This window comes from Carassius auratus, linkage group LG48F, assembly GCF_003368295.1.
Source record: "Carassius auratus strain Wakin linkage group LG48F, ASM336829v1, whole genome shotgun sequence".
Taxonomy (NCBI): domain Eukaryota; kingdom Metazoa; phylum Chordata; class Actinopteri; order Cypriniformes; family Cyprinidae; genus Carassius; species Carassius auratus.
In genome coordinates this window covers 2,734,955-2,750,275 of record NC_039300.1, presented here as the reverse complement: position 1 = coordinate 2,750,275, position 15,321 = coordinate 2,734,955, and the positions used below count along the sequence as shown (strand labels likewise).

Sequence of the window (15,321 nt, the reverse complement as noted above, 5' to 3'; positions counted from 1 at the left end):
TTTGGTCAGCGCGACATTACTTTATGGCAACGTTGTGAGGACGTCGTGGTAAAGTTACATTTTTTTAAATCTTGGCTAACTTCCCAGAAACGTCGTGGGCACGTACTCAAAAGACGTCGCTAGTTAGTCCCATTGTGGACGTTGTAGCGACGTGGTCAGCTGGTCTTCAGATAACTTTTAATATTATTGCACTAGATGTATTATTATTATTAAGATACCATTTGAACAGCATATTCTTTGGGAAATATACAAAAATATATATATGCCATCAGTTTAAGAACAATAAAATAAACAATTTACTTAGCAAATGGTGATAATGTTTGTTAATGAAAGAGAGTACGGGACTAATTAACATTTAATCCTTAAACTAGCAGCGCACGTCACTTTCTGAGTGAAGTGCGCGACGTGCGCGTGCCCGTCATTTTGTAACGGTCAACTTCCAGCAGACGGACACGGAGGAAAGGTAAGTCCTATAAATCTACTTTTATTCATAGATTTTAACTGATATAACGTTAAATGCCATCAAAGAGGTGTAGTGTTTTGTATTTTTGTAGGTTTTCTCTTTCAATTTAATAAATAAATGCTCTGTTTGGTTAATTAGCTCAAAAGCAGTCTCAGAGGTGGTCTAAGGTAACGGTAACTGTTAAAATCGAATATAACCTTACCTGTTTTAAATTATTTGAAATTTATCACTATAAACTAAACAGTATTAACTTTCTAATTATTCAATTTTTAACCGTAGTAACGTTAATTAGTTTGTTTGAATACCTGCTGCTCGAGCTTGATGATGCTCATGCTAGCCATGCTGTGAACTTGAATATAAACCGATATAACGTTAAATATAAAGTTTAACGTTAATTAGACCGAGGCTGCCGAAATCATGTTCAGTGTAACGTTATGTGGGATTAATAATTTCCCCTTTTCTCCCTCAAGTGGCAGGCTTGTAAATTCTGTCATCTGTTCATTATTGGTGTTGATGGTGTTTTTCACATGCATGCTTTTTAATGCTAGTTTAATTCTCAAATTGATCTGATACTTTCGTTTCACAAAAAGTAAACAAATTGTTCACTTTCTTAGGGCCTGACAACCACCAGTTGAGTCCATGATTCAGTGAGTTCCTTATAAGGAAATATATTTGTTACCACCTAGTAATTTAAATGTATTATTTATTGTTTTAAAATGAACACATATATTTATCATCAGGGGAAGAGACAGTCTGGGCAGCAGCAACAAGACAACTATTACAAGTAGAGATGGGTTTCAAGAACTGGTACTAATTTGGTTCCTGACTTGTTCAGTACTGAAAACATTTACATAAGGTACAGGATCAATAGTGCTGCTATCAGTATTCTTGTAACATTGATTCATTACCCTTTAGACACAACCACATATCCTCCAAATCATCTCTGCGTGGATGGCAGCAAGGATCCAGGATCAAGAGATCATTCTTCATGGAGACTGTTCCACAGGAAGCAGTTTATCCTGGGTGAAAAACTAAACCTGGTTGTTTCAGCATCACTCAGGCAAGACTAAATACTTTTAAATTGATTTCAGTTGGTTATGTGTTTCAGGTCATCCTGACCATTCTGCTGTCCTGGATGTAAGGCCGTGCTGGAACTACATTTCTCGTGGTTGAAAGATTTGTGCAGCGGTATCCAGACATATAACGCCCCATCACACGGGGCGTCAACGCCTCTCGTTTACTTTTAAATGAAGTGACGTCAAGGATGGTGAAATTAATTCTAGAAATTAATTCTAAATAGAAGTTGAAGACTTCTCAAGCGCCAATGCAGCCGTCCTCCAGTCAGAACATCTTATGCAAATACCCAAGCGCAGACGCAAGCCAATCGAGTGCATGCAATACCAGAAAACTAATGTGATTGGCTGTCACTATGAGAAGAGTGAAGATATCAGTGTCGTTTTTTGCAAAAAAAAATTTAAATCAATGTAGAATTTTCTATACTTCTGTGTAAGGATGTCAATTTTCAATCATTTCCATGATCGATCGTCGTTTAAATTAATGAACAAATAATCGATTAATCGTTAACCTTAATGCTGCAAAGTCTATTGCAGTAACACCCAGTCACTGGTATGACAGGATGTGCAAAAGTGTGTGTGTGTGTGTGTGTGTGTGTGTGTGTGTGTGTGTGTGTGTGTGTGTGTGTGTGTGTGTGTGTATATATATAAAAAACTGTAAAATATATATTTTACAGTAAAGACCAAAAGTTTGGACACACCTTCTCATTCAAAGAGTTTTCTTTATTTTCATGATTATGAAAATTGTAGATTCACACTGAAGGGATCAAGGGCTATTTGACCAAGAAGGAGAGTGATGGGGTGCTGCTCCAGATGACCTGGCCTCCACAGTCACCGGACCTGAACCCAATCCAGATGGTTTAGGGGTGAGCTGGACCGCAGACAGAAGGCAAAAGGGCCAACAAGAGCTAAGCATCTCTCGGGGAACTCCTTCAAGACTGTTGGAAGACCATTTCAGGTGACTACCTCTTGAAGCTCATCAAGAGAATGCCAAGAGTGTGCAAAGCAGTAATCAAAGCAAAAGGTGGATACTTTGAAGAACCTACAGTATGACATATTTTCAGTTGTTTCACACTTTTTTGTTATGTATATAATTCCATATATAAATCCACATGTGTTAATTCATAGTTTTGATGCCTTCAGTGTGAATCTACAATTTTCATAGTCATGAAAATAAAGTAAACTCTTTGAATGAGAAGGTGTGTCCAAACCTTTGGTCTCAAACTGATATATATATATATATTAGACAGTTTCATCGGATGCACGCGCCTGGACCTAAGTTAACTTCCGGTCTGTGTTGTGTATATCGGTCTGGCTGCGGTGCCATCTACAAACGCAGTTAAAGTTAAGGTGATGAGTAGACTGAAGTTGGGCTCAGGTGGTTGTGTTGCGGGATGTTTCCCATACATTTATTTATTTTTAATAAAGACTCGCCACAATTTTAAAACTGATCGATTTTCAAAAAGGCTTCGTTGAATAAACATGAGTAACGTTACGTACTGCACGTTTAATAATTCCTAACATTTATATGTTTAAATATCAAAACGAGGCACAGGTGTTTTTATATCGCTGTATTTCTGAAGGAAGACTTGCATGTTATATGCCTGATAAAGCAGCGTGTGATCGTAGCTCTGCTTTGTTTACAGCTGTTACTGGGGAAACCTCTATTTCTCGCACTTTATGTCTATGCTTTAAAACATCTCCTGCTGGCAAAGGATGAATTTGCATTTTCATTAAGTCCGCCTGATCCACGCAGCAAACATATTTTGTTTGTTATCAAAAAATATCTACTCCAGAGGGACTTGGCTGTTGTTATTGATTCTATTTGGAAGTCTACCGGTTAGGTTAGGTCCACAAAAGCGCGCATGCGCAGTAACGTTTGTTTGTTGTTGCCGTTGAAACCGTCTATATATATGTGTGTGTGTGTGTGTGTGTATAATGTATGTGTGTGTAAAATACATTTCTTTTAAATTTATAGCACAGTAATGAAGGCAGCAACATGTGGTAGATGGGACAGAACAAGAATCTATCATTGTGCTAATGTATTATAATACGAAAGGGTATGGCTCCTATACAGCGTGCAGCACGTAAACACAACCAGTGCAGAATGATGCACTTGAAGCAACACAGAGTCACAGCGTGTAGCATTACTCACAGAAATGTTCAAAACACCAAAGGAAGAGATATTGTTGTGTATTATATGTGTGCAATATTTTGAGCCTTTTCTTTTAACAGTTTTAAATATCAGTTATTGTGCGCTCTTGAAGAGAGTTTCATTGTTTTGACTGTAGTAACTAGGGCTGGGATGATATGCTAATCTGCCAATTCAATACTATCCCGATACTTGTGTGCCGATTCAATATATATTTATAATTATATATATATATATTAGGGGTGTAACGATACGCGTATTCGTATTGAACCGTTCGGTACGACGCTTTCGGTTCGGTACGCGGTACGCATTATGTATACCGAACGGTTCGTTGGAGTAATTCATTATATTTGAAAAAAAAAAAAAAGAGAGAGAAAGAAATATAATGATATGCGTTCAACAAGGTAGCCCAATAACCCAAACAACGTAACAGGCAACGCCCCTGACACTCCCGAAGAAGAAAAAAACACCATCTTATATGTTTATGTTAGGCTACTCAGCAGGCGCTCGCTCACTCAGTACACGCTGAAGGCTCGTTGCAAAATAGCCAATGCGTTTAACAGACTAGAAATGAGAAGATCCTCCAATAACCAACAGGTCTGGTGTTTGGGTGCACTTTTGAAACACCAGACCTGTTGGTTATTTTAGGATCTTATATTTCTGGTCTGTTAAATGTAAATGCATTAGACATTTTGCAACGAGCCTTCAGCGCGTGCTGAGTGAGCGAGCGCCTTAGGGGCCGTTCACATATCGTGCCTAAAAACGCATGGAAAACGCTAAGCGCGTCTTTCTCCTCCTTTCCAAAGCGCTCGGGCAGAAGCGCTCATGAGGCGTCTGTCTTTGCTAAGCAACAATGACGTGCTCTCTCCATGAGACGCGGAAATTTCAGCGAAGGATAAATGGATTTGCAGCTCTAAAAATCGCTTGCAGTAGCTCTGCTACTGAATTTATTTCAAAATTGCAATCCATATACAACTATGATCAGCTGATCCTTCATCTTGGCTGAGCTCTCAACGTTGTTACGGGAAAGGATGAAGCTGATTGGTTGATTCTTGTCACATGACCCGCGGTGCGCTTGCGGCATTCTGAAAAGTTGAGATGTTTTTACATTTTGCTGTATCTAAAACGTACCGAACCGAACCGAACCGTGACATCAGTGTATCGTATCGAACCGAACCGTGAATTTTGTGAACCGTTACACCCCTAATATATATATAATTTAGCATTGTGATTATAGTTATATAACTATTGCAATTCGTGACTTATCCAAATTGTCTGTAAAATGATGTTTGTTTCTGTAGATTTGAGGGAAAGATTAAAAACAACGAGGTCTGGGAATGACTGAAGGGATCTGACAGCAGTGAGGGAAGGAAGTAATCACCAGAATGTAAGTTCTTTGAGAATGTGTGCATTATTACAAGTTGAGTTTTCATTTAAATGTGGCAATGTACACAACTGGTCAAAAGTTTTAAATATATTTTAAAAGTTTAATTTATTTCTATAATGCACAGCTATATTTTCAGCATTAATTACTCCAGTCTACAGTGTCACATGATCTTCAGAAATCATTCTAATATGATGATTTACTGCTCAATACATTTTTCTGATTATTACCAGTGTTGAAAACAGTTGTGCTGCCCAAACTTTTGTCTACACTACGGTTACATTTATTTATTTATTATTTATTTTATTTATTTATTTTATTTGGGGGTGGTTGGCTAATAGCAAGAATGCATAAAATTGAAAACCAGTGGTAGAGAAGACTTTTGTAATTTTACAAAAGATTACCTTTTTTTCAATGTTTTGAACTTTGTGTTTTATAAAATAATAATGAAGAAAAAATTCAACTTTCCAGAAATGCTGGAAATCATTTCTAATATGGGGTGCGCTTCCCTAAAACCAACTTTGTTCAAAAAGTTCCTTCGTTACCAATAGAGTTCAGTGGAACTAACAACCGTAGTAAGCTAACTGCAGATGTGATTTACATCATGTACGTCATGAGCAGATGTACACTTTGATCTTAGCGGCAATAATGCGATTAGGTGCATGTAAAAGCACTGATTTGTGATAATCAGCAATGTTTCCCGATCAGCATATCAGTATATGAAAAAGATCATGTGACACTGAAGACTGGAGTAAAGTTACTGAAAAATTCAGCTTTGCCTCATAATTATTTCAATAAATATGTTTAAGTATATCCAAAAAAGAGTATGAAAACTGTTATTTCTTTCTTTCTGTTTTCTTTTTTTTTTTTTTTTACAATTACTTTAAAAAATTTTTTTTATCAAATTAATTTAGCCTTGGTGAGTAGAAGAGACTTCTCTTGAAAACCATAAAGAAAAGATTCCAGATTTTTGACTGGTTGTGAACATACATGAGCAACATTAACAAGATGATCCTCCCTTTCAGCTCAGAGAAGGATGTTGACAGCAGGCCCAGGATGAAGAAGAGGAGGAAGAACACGTTTAACAATTTTCTATAAGCTTGCCATGTGTTATAATAAAAACAATGAACATGGCTACAATAATATGCTAAATGTTATTAAAAGATTCCAGTTTGCAAGAAATCTGAGTGTCTGACTCTACACTAGAGGAACTCTTTTCTGAAGAAGATCAGGTGCTGAGAAGAAGCCTTGTTCTACAGCACAACACTGCATCAAGCCTCCTGTCCTTCCCTCAGAAGAGCCTGTCTTCTGCTGCTGGGGTAAGAAACACACTCTTCCTCTTCTCTATCACCTGTCCAGCACCTAACTCTGCCTCCTCAGCACTGTCTGAAAGAGTCTTCTCCACAGTCAGTAATCAGAGATCACAGATTCTTCTGAGAAAGTCAGTGTGCTCATTTTCTTAAAAACAAATAATACAGGAGAGATGATAGAAATCTCTATATTGTTCATTTTTCATATCTTTACGCTTTATGAATGTTTTTCTTCTGAGAAGCTCAAGAATTATGGTTCTTTGGTAATTGTTATATTGTTTAGTTTTATCCTCTGATAGTGAGCACAGAGCCCTGATCATGACATGCAAGAAAAAGAAAGAAATCATGTCCATGATTTACTAATTCGTTCCCTCTATGTACTAAAACATGCACGATTACTTTTACATTTCATTGATTTGCTAAATCGTATGCACAATTTACTAATTTGTTCTCTTGATGTATAAATAGTGTACACGTTTTAGCAAATCGAGGGAATGAAATAGAAAATCGTGCGCATGAATTAGCCTAAATGTTTTCCTGCATGCCATGTAATTAAAGCACATCACCATCAGACATTTATACCAGGAGCCTCATATATGACACTCACAGTTTTACTTTGTGCAGTATCTCTGTGCAGTATCTGCTGAATTGTTTCATATCTATTTATCATGTATTTTTTGTTGCACTAAATTATGTTGTATCAATAAGTTTACTGATAATTATTTTTAATTTTCACTAATAACGTCATTAACCATCTCCCCATCTTTAAGACAAAAATTTTCTATTGTTTATATTGTGTAATCTATGAATTGATGTGTTTAGTTTTCTGTGCTCATAACTTAGTAACATTTTGCATGGTTAAAGAACAGGTGCGATGTTCAAAATGTTTTGGCTTCGTATTTGTACAAAGTAGTGCTGAATAAATATTGATTTGTGAATGAATGCAACGTGTTTTTGTCTATTTTATATTAGAATGTAATGTTTTTGTATTTGTTTGCATTGCATGTATGTAATTAATGTATTAACCATGAATCCCCTATAATTAGATTACAATTAGATTTCATAAGGTTTATTTTTTGCACCAGAGATGGATTGAGTTTATTAGTTCTTTATGTATTTCAAGGTAATGGTGAGGTGAAAATATGAATTACCAATATGATCCTGTAATGTCACGTCCTCATAACGTGACAGTTTGGTCGTCAGGACATACTCATCACGTTCCAGCGACGTTCCACTATAACGTCGCCACGACGGATATGGGAATCACAAAGTTACGTCACTGGAACGTTATGTGGTACGTCGCTGAGACCAATATGGTATTTTATAGGAACGTCCTCATAACGTGACAGTTTGGTCGCTGGGACGTACTCATCACGTTCCAGCGACGTTCCACTATAACGTCGCTACGACGGATATGGGAATCACAAAGTTACGTCACTGGAACGTTATGTGGTACGTCGCTGAGACCAATATGGTACTTTATAGTAACGTCCTCATAACGTGACAGTTTGGTCGCTGGGACGTACTCCTCACGTTCCAGCGACGTTCCACTATAACGTCGCCACGACGGATATGGGAATCACAAAGTTACGTCGCTGGAACGTTATTTGGGACGTCGCTGCAACGAATATGGTCTGGTCCAGTTACGTCGTCACAACGTAACTGTGTTAGCTGGGAAATCTCTGCCCCTTTACCGATCAGAGCGCGCGCTGACACGGAGTTAACCCGCTATCTCCAAGAACAACCAATTGACTTGGACCCCAAGCACCCCCCCCCCACCCCCCCCGACGGTTATGTTATGAACCGTCACATTTGACTCACGTCATAACCGTCATCACCAATTCTGAAACCGGCACACCCCTAAGTGTAACACAACCAGCACTGCAGGTACACACACAAACACACCTGTATGTAGAGTAAAACACAGCGCCTACCTCTGAGGTTCACACTGTGTGTAGCCATGGAGTCCTGAACCAACAGATGACAGAGAAAAGCAAAGAGAGAACCAAACTAATTCACACTCCTCTTTCCTCTATGCTCAGTTATAGTGAAGAGTGACAGAAACACACACCGAGAGAGGGAGGAGGTGGGCACTGGGCATGTTGTGCTCCACTGGCAGAAGACACACAAGTCTATGTGGAACGGCATCCCAGCATGCACAAGAGCGAACACATGACCGGCTCTGCAGGTCACCCCGACAACCATATGGCAGGTCACCGTGACGACCAAAGTGAACATGATGGAATGGAATCTCGGAACTTTAAACTTTCTTTGGAGAATACGTCTAAAAAATGACTACAATATATTTTATATACATATAAGATATAAATAAATATATTAGGGCTGGTAATTTAATGCATTAATTTGATTAATTAATTATGGTGAAAAAATAACGCGCTAAATAGATTAACGCATTTAACGCACTTGCCCCGCCCCAGACCTGTGGATCATCTGCCATTTCATTCAGTCGATTGATGACTAATATGAGGCAGAGCAACAACTTACTGCATGATGGAGTCTAGAGAATGTCCCTAAAATTCAAGATATGGGGCAAAACACCCGTTTGAGATGGTGTCTCAATACTTGCATCACATAGTTAAGAAACATCACACGAGCTTTAGACTGAGTGCAACATCACACAAGAGCAAATATGATACTCATCTCAACAGTTCATAGTTCATTAAGAAGTTGATATTGTGTTATTTTAGACACAATGTTGTCTTTTTTTCTCAATTTTGCCAATTAAAATATAAAGACAAATCAGAACTGATCATCCCCGAGCAACCCACCATGTCATTTCATTTGTTTATCCACGTTCTGAACAAATTTGGTGAACCATTTGGTGCGTTGAACCATTGGCCAATGCATTGGATTTAAAGTGGTTTTGCACAGACAGACCGGTGTATGACATTAAAGCGCTGCGAGAGCGATTCAGAAGCACAAGGAGTCGTCTGATCTCAAAACTCTCGCGGTGCTTTGATGTCACACACTGATCGGATCGGTCTGATGGTGATGAGCCGCTTCAAGTCGAACAAGCCTAATGATTCAATGAACCATTCATAAAGAACCAGTTACTTCACTCCTGAATGAATCAGCCATTTGAATGAATCAAACGAATGAATGAATGACTCGATGACTTAATTATTAAGACATTACCACCACCTACTGGCAGTTTTAGTCTATTATTTAGAGTATAATTTCATTAAATAAATAATTTTATATTTTTATAGTTATAAAAAATTAATTAATAAAATATATTATTAAAGGTATAGTTCACCCAACCAAAAATGACAATTTTGTCATCATTTACTCACATGGTCCAAAAGAGTATGGTATAATACATTTTACCAAACAAAATATTTCTTGCTAAACTTAATTTTTGTAATCTGTTTGATGCTTTGCACAAAAATGACTTTAAATGATCTTTTCAAAGCAAATTCTCCAAATTAATTAATCACCTCATCATGTAATTTATTAGATTTAAGATTTTAATTGCTAAATACTAAATTACCATTATTTAGTCCTTATATTATGCATGAGATTTACAAATGTACACAACCATTGATAAAGTAATAACACACCTAAAACGGTCTCATTTACTACAGATACTGAGTGCAGTGTGTATCTATGGTACACACTCAATGATACACACAACATCCAACAACTCAACTGTCATCACACATATCACAGAGTCTACAGGATCTGAATGTACAAGCTTCAAATAACTTTCAGCTGAAAACAAAGCATCTGACAAGTGCACAAGTGTTCGGTGAATCAGGAAGTAAAAGAGTGAGCTCTTACCTAACTCAGGAAAGGAAAACTTCTTCCTGTGTTTTCTAAAAAAGCTGCGCTTTCTCCACTGCAACCACTTACTCATGTTCAAAACGTTCGCTCCATAGAGGTGGAGAACGAGAGGATGGGGAGAGACACAGAGGAAAACAACATAAGGAACTTCAAATGATGTCTGAGAAGAGAAGAGTGATGCCGCTGAATGCAATGCATGCTGGGAGTAAACAGTGAACCTGTGGTGAGTTTGTCTTGAACCAGTGCGTCAATCAAACGCACTTCACATCCTGTCAGAGTGACACACCAGACGTCTGACAGAAACACATAAGTAACAAAACACGACTAAACACACACACACACACACACACACACACACACACACACACCTGATGAAATAATTCAAAAATACGATCAACTTCCTACTTCCTTTTTTAAACACACATTACTAAAAAAGTTCTCACTCTTAAACACCCTCAAGTTCCTAGATGAAAAGACTACAGCTGTGCCTCAAAACCTAGCAAGTCACCCGTTTAGACAACACTTTTGGGCAACATGTGCCTGAACGTCTTAAAACTAGCATTCTGCCTACCATGACATTTTAGCAAGTTTCCCACATATACAGAACAGGACTTCTAAACAAAACAAAGATTTTGAAAGTATAGATACAAAATGCATCCAAAATCCTAGAAAGCTAGCATTTTAGCAAGTTGTGTAGCATGGAGGCATAACAGGCACAAAACTAGCAAGTTAGTAACCTCAATAAAACATGCAAGCTAGCCTTTTAGCAAGTTGTCCAACAAGAAAGCATCACAGGCACAAAACTAGCAAGCTTGTAATCTAAAAAGAGCAATCTAACATTTTAGCACATTGTCTGAAAAGACAGCATCATCAATACTCGCAAGCTAGTAAGCTCACTTGTTTTATTTTTTCCAGGCTAACATTTTATTGAGTCGGCAACAAGAAAGTAGGCTAGTAACCTCAAGCATACACAAACTATTCTCATGGTAAAGTCATTATTGATCATTTTCTAATACATTTCAGAACTGCTGAAACTTATGAAACTTTACGTGTGTATTATTGGCTTTAAAAAACGAACGTGATGCCTAAAAAGCAATTTGGGGCTAAGTATCTATTACACGCACCACAAAACCTAGTGACCTGACCACATAGACAGCATCGGCAAGCATCACAGGTGCAACATGAATTTCAAAACTAAGCAAGATTGCCACCTAAACCGTATTTTGGGTGGTCCCAGGGGTATAAATATATAGGTAGACCACTAGATTTTGAGACACAGCCTATTTTTCCAGGCATTTCTCGAACCCCAGAGCACCATCTGTTGTGTGCTCCTATTGGACTCATTAGGGTTTGAGCTGGGCAGAATAAATATCCCAGACTAGAAGAGGGGTCTGAAAACACACAACCTATGGATTCATTTGTTGATTCTGCTCTCCTCTGAGGTGCTGCGAAGGTCAGGACGCGCTACGAACAATTGAACAAACACACAGAGAACAGGAACAGAAGGGACTGCAGAAGGCTGTTTTCACTTTCGTTTTCACTTTTCACTTGTGAATGAACTGTGTGTGTTTGTGTGTGTGTGTGTGTGTGTGTTTATTTTACACAACAGAAATTGACAACACTGTCAACTTACAGTTTAACTACTCAAAGAAGATATGCTGGTTTCTCCAGTAGTGGGCGGAGCTAATGCACAAACGACGTTCTCATTGGCTGCTGCTCATCTATTACAATCCGTGTTTTGATTTCAGCAAATCCGCTCGAGCGAACACACATAACGTGATTAATATTCATGAAACCAAGCAGCTCATCAATCCTTAGTACGCTGCATATTGTTAGTATAGTAGTAGAATTAGTAGTAGTACTATCTTTTAATAATATTACTATTAATCATTACCATTCACAGAACCCCTGGATGACCAACAACATCTTAAGCATCACCAACAGCCCTAAGTTCAGTTAAAATTAAAATATGCATTCAGATATTGCTACTTACTATGCAGTCACATAATAATTGTTGTTAATAGTGTTCATTGTCTGGCTGACTATTTCTTGAATTAATTTTTCTGAACATTTCTGACATATGCGCATAAACTGACAGTCACCACTTATAAGCTACTACTAAATATTATAGAAACGTAATTTTCTGTAAAGCTGCTTTGCAATGATTTGTATCGTAAAAAGCGCTATACAAACAAACTTGAATTAAATTGAATAACATGGTTACCAAGTTTTAGTTATAATCACTAAAGTGCTATCATTAAATTGTGCTTAATTATCATAATATAATGATGAAATGACTGACTGATTAAGAAGCTGAGATTTAAGAAGCTGTGCCATTTTTCAAAGATAAGCTGATTTGATGGAATCGTGTGTGTTTGTGTGTGTGTGTGTGTGTATATCAGTCTGGCGATCCTCCTCTCTCTCTTGCTATCAAAATTTAGGGATAAAGATGTAGTGTGTTTTTTCATCATGGTAAACTGACACCCCATGTTCCCAGAATGCACTGCTCCACATCCCTCTTTCTTCACTCTGCTGTGTTTAGAGTCTGACTCAGAAACCTTAACACAAAGCTGTCTTCATAGTGTACAAATACCAGCCATTCAGTCCAAAAATCACATAAAACGATAACAATTATAGAAACAAAATACATTATGATGTCTTATGTCAGCATGGGGCCAAAAACTCGTTAGATTAAAAATGGCAGGACATTAGAAGATAAACTACCACAATACATTGAGCTTTTTTGGTGTACCAAAACGCCAACTAAAACCTATATAAGGGATAGTTCACCCATAGATTAATATTCTGTCGTCATTACCTTTCATTCCAAACCCATAAGGCTTTCATTCATCATCATCAGAACACAAATGAAGATATTTTTAATGTTCTTTTATCACTGAATGTCTATGCAACCAAAACATTGACCCTTCATAAAGACACTAAAAGTAAACCATATGATTGGAGCTGTTTATTCCAAGTCTTCTGAAGAGACACAATTAATATGGATTTAATTTAAGCTTTTATTCATATATAAACACTGCTCAACACATATACATAGAGCACATCAAATATGGTAAACAGCAAGCTTAACCGTCCCTGCTTTACGCTCATGAACAAACCTCACTGTGCATCAAGAAAGCATGACAGAAATGATGAGCAAATATCAATATTATCTTCATCTGTGCTCTAAAACTGAAAGTATCATGAGTTTGGAACAACATGAGGCTGAGCAAATGATACAATGTTAACCTTTTGGTAAAATACCCATCTAAACTTCACTATAAAGGTCAAATACAGTGAAGATAATTTGTAAGGAGCAGTCGTGAAAACACACACACAGATATTAAACCAGGCTAAGCTGGTTAGCCCAGTTAAACACAAGCCTAGCCAAGCTTAAACCAGCTAAGACCAATAAAGCAGCTTTGGCTGTTTTAAGTGTTTTTTTTTGTCCAGTTTTCTTTCCTCTCTTTCAACACGGACATGTTACTTCATACAGCAACCAATGTGTAGACACCGGATATTGACAACACTGTCTGAACAAACAGATCAGGGTTCATCAATTAGAACATGACAGTGCAGACTGTCCGTCCTGAAGATCACAGTCAAAAATAAACAGAACCAAAGCAAACTTCACACACAAATGTGGCGGTGCTGTTATACACACAGGTGGTGTCTCACTCTCTCCCTGTTTAGGTTAGAATATGTGAATATGTTTTCCAGTGACTATTCCACCAATGCATAACTTATATGACACACTGCCATTGTCTCTAGATGTTCAGCTCTCACACACACACACACTCATTCTCAGGATATAGACTTTCTCTTTCTCAGATCCCAATACCCTCTTCAGATATTCCCACACACACGGGTGATGACATCAGTCAGCATGGGGGAATCCAGGAACTCTTTTCACTTCTTTCATGCTCGATCACTGGTTATTAGCTACTGCTCATTCGAAGCATTCTGATGACTTGATAAAACACTAAATTAAAGTTTTCAACTCCAAGGCCTGTTCAAACCAAGACAAATGTTCAGTGCAATGAATATTTGAATTTGAATCAGCAGCTGTTCAGACTGACATAAATATTCACATGCCGTCAATGCAACCTTACTCTCTTTTCCATTGCACAACAAATAAAACTGAGATTTGTGTTGTTGGTCATGTGTCTGGAGACACTGCTGTCGTAATTTGGTGGCACTCATGAACAGACTATTTTGCTAAGTGACCCAAAACCATCTCTTTCTTCATACTCTTGTATTTGGTGTTGTTTGATAAACATTTCATTGTGAATAAAAAAAATCTGAACAGCTATTTGACTTTGTTTCTTCTTTGTGACAAGCGAGTGTCAGATATGGAAAGTTGTTATCATAGCACTGTCCTTGTGCACCGCTGTTCTTCTGTGTTTTTCCATGAAGCTGCATTTTGGATCAGCTCTTCTGTTGCTTTTTTCAACCAAATTTTGTCCTGAATTTGGTGTGAACAGGCCTTTAGTGAATTTGCTTTACGGTCATTGGGAAAAAATGATTTTCTTTAGAAACTCCCTAGAAGCCATTATACACATAAACTTGGGAGGTGTGCTACGCCTAGTCAAATAGTCTAAAAGAAAGAAAGAAGACAGTCAAAAACATTGTGTGCATATGCTACTCATTTGAAACTCTTAATATATGAAGCAAACACTGACCAAAGCTGCAGAAGTAATGAATGAAAATACAAATTCACTTTCTGACAGCAGGTGGCGCTTTTGAACAATCAGAAAAAAGCAGTTGTCAAGGTTACCGCTGTAAACAAAGCAGCGCTGCGCTAATAAAATACATTTTATTAGGCATCATCTGAAGATAACATGAAAAAATATCTCATGAAACCTTTCTAAAGAAAGTCAGGTCCTTTTCATTCATAATGTTTCCCTCTTTTAAACCAGTAAATAGGCATCTTTGTTCATCATCATCCAAGTAGACATTTCTGACATATAGTGTGAGCTGTGGGTCTCTTAACTGGACACACACACATACAGACAGGCCAGCAAAGATGAGGCCCAAAACAATATACAATCTATTTGGTGCTTCCTGCTTCTATCACTGCAGTTTCTCATTCAGTAATATCCTGAATACATCCTGGTCACACACACACAAACCGG

The 15,321-nt window shown here is 37.7% G+C and overlaps 1 protein-coding gene across 5 annotated transcripts in view; it reads right to left on the bottom strand.

Annotated features, from left to right (window-relative positions):
• Window positions 1-15,321, bottom strand: part of LOC113068683 (utrophin) — a 208,062-nt gene that overhangs the window by 169,042 nt on the left and 23,699 nt on the right. Inside the window, exon 1 of one of the 5 annotated variants that reach the window (XM_026241498.1) lies at window positions 10,184-10,395. The exons of 3 other annotated variants lie outside the window; for them this stretch is intronic. In XM_026241498.1, coding sequence (XP_026097283.1) covers window positions 10,184-10,259 — 76 coding nt within the window. In that variant the 5' untranslated portion in view covers window positions 10,260-10,395. Of the gene's footprint in view, window positions 1-8,316; window positions 8,360-10,183; window positions 10,396-15,321 lie in introns of those variants that run through there. One more of the 5 variants, XM_026241500.1, reaches the window with a different exon arrangement.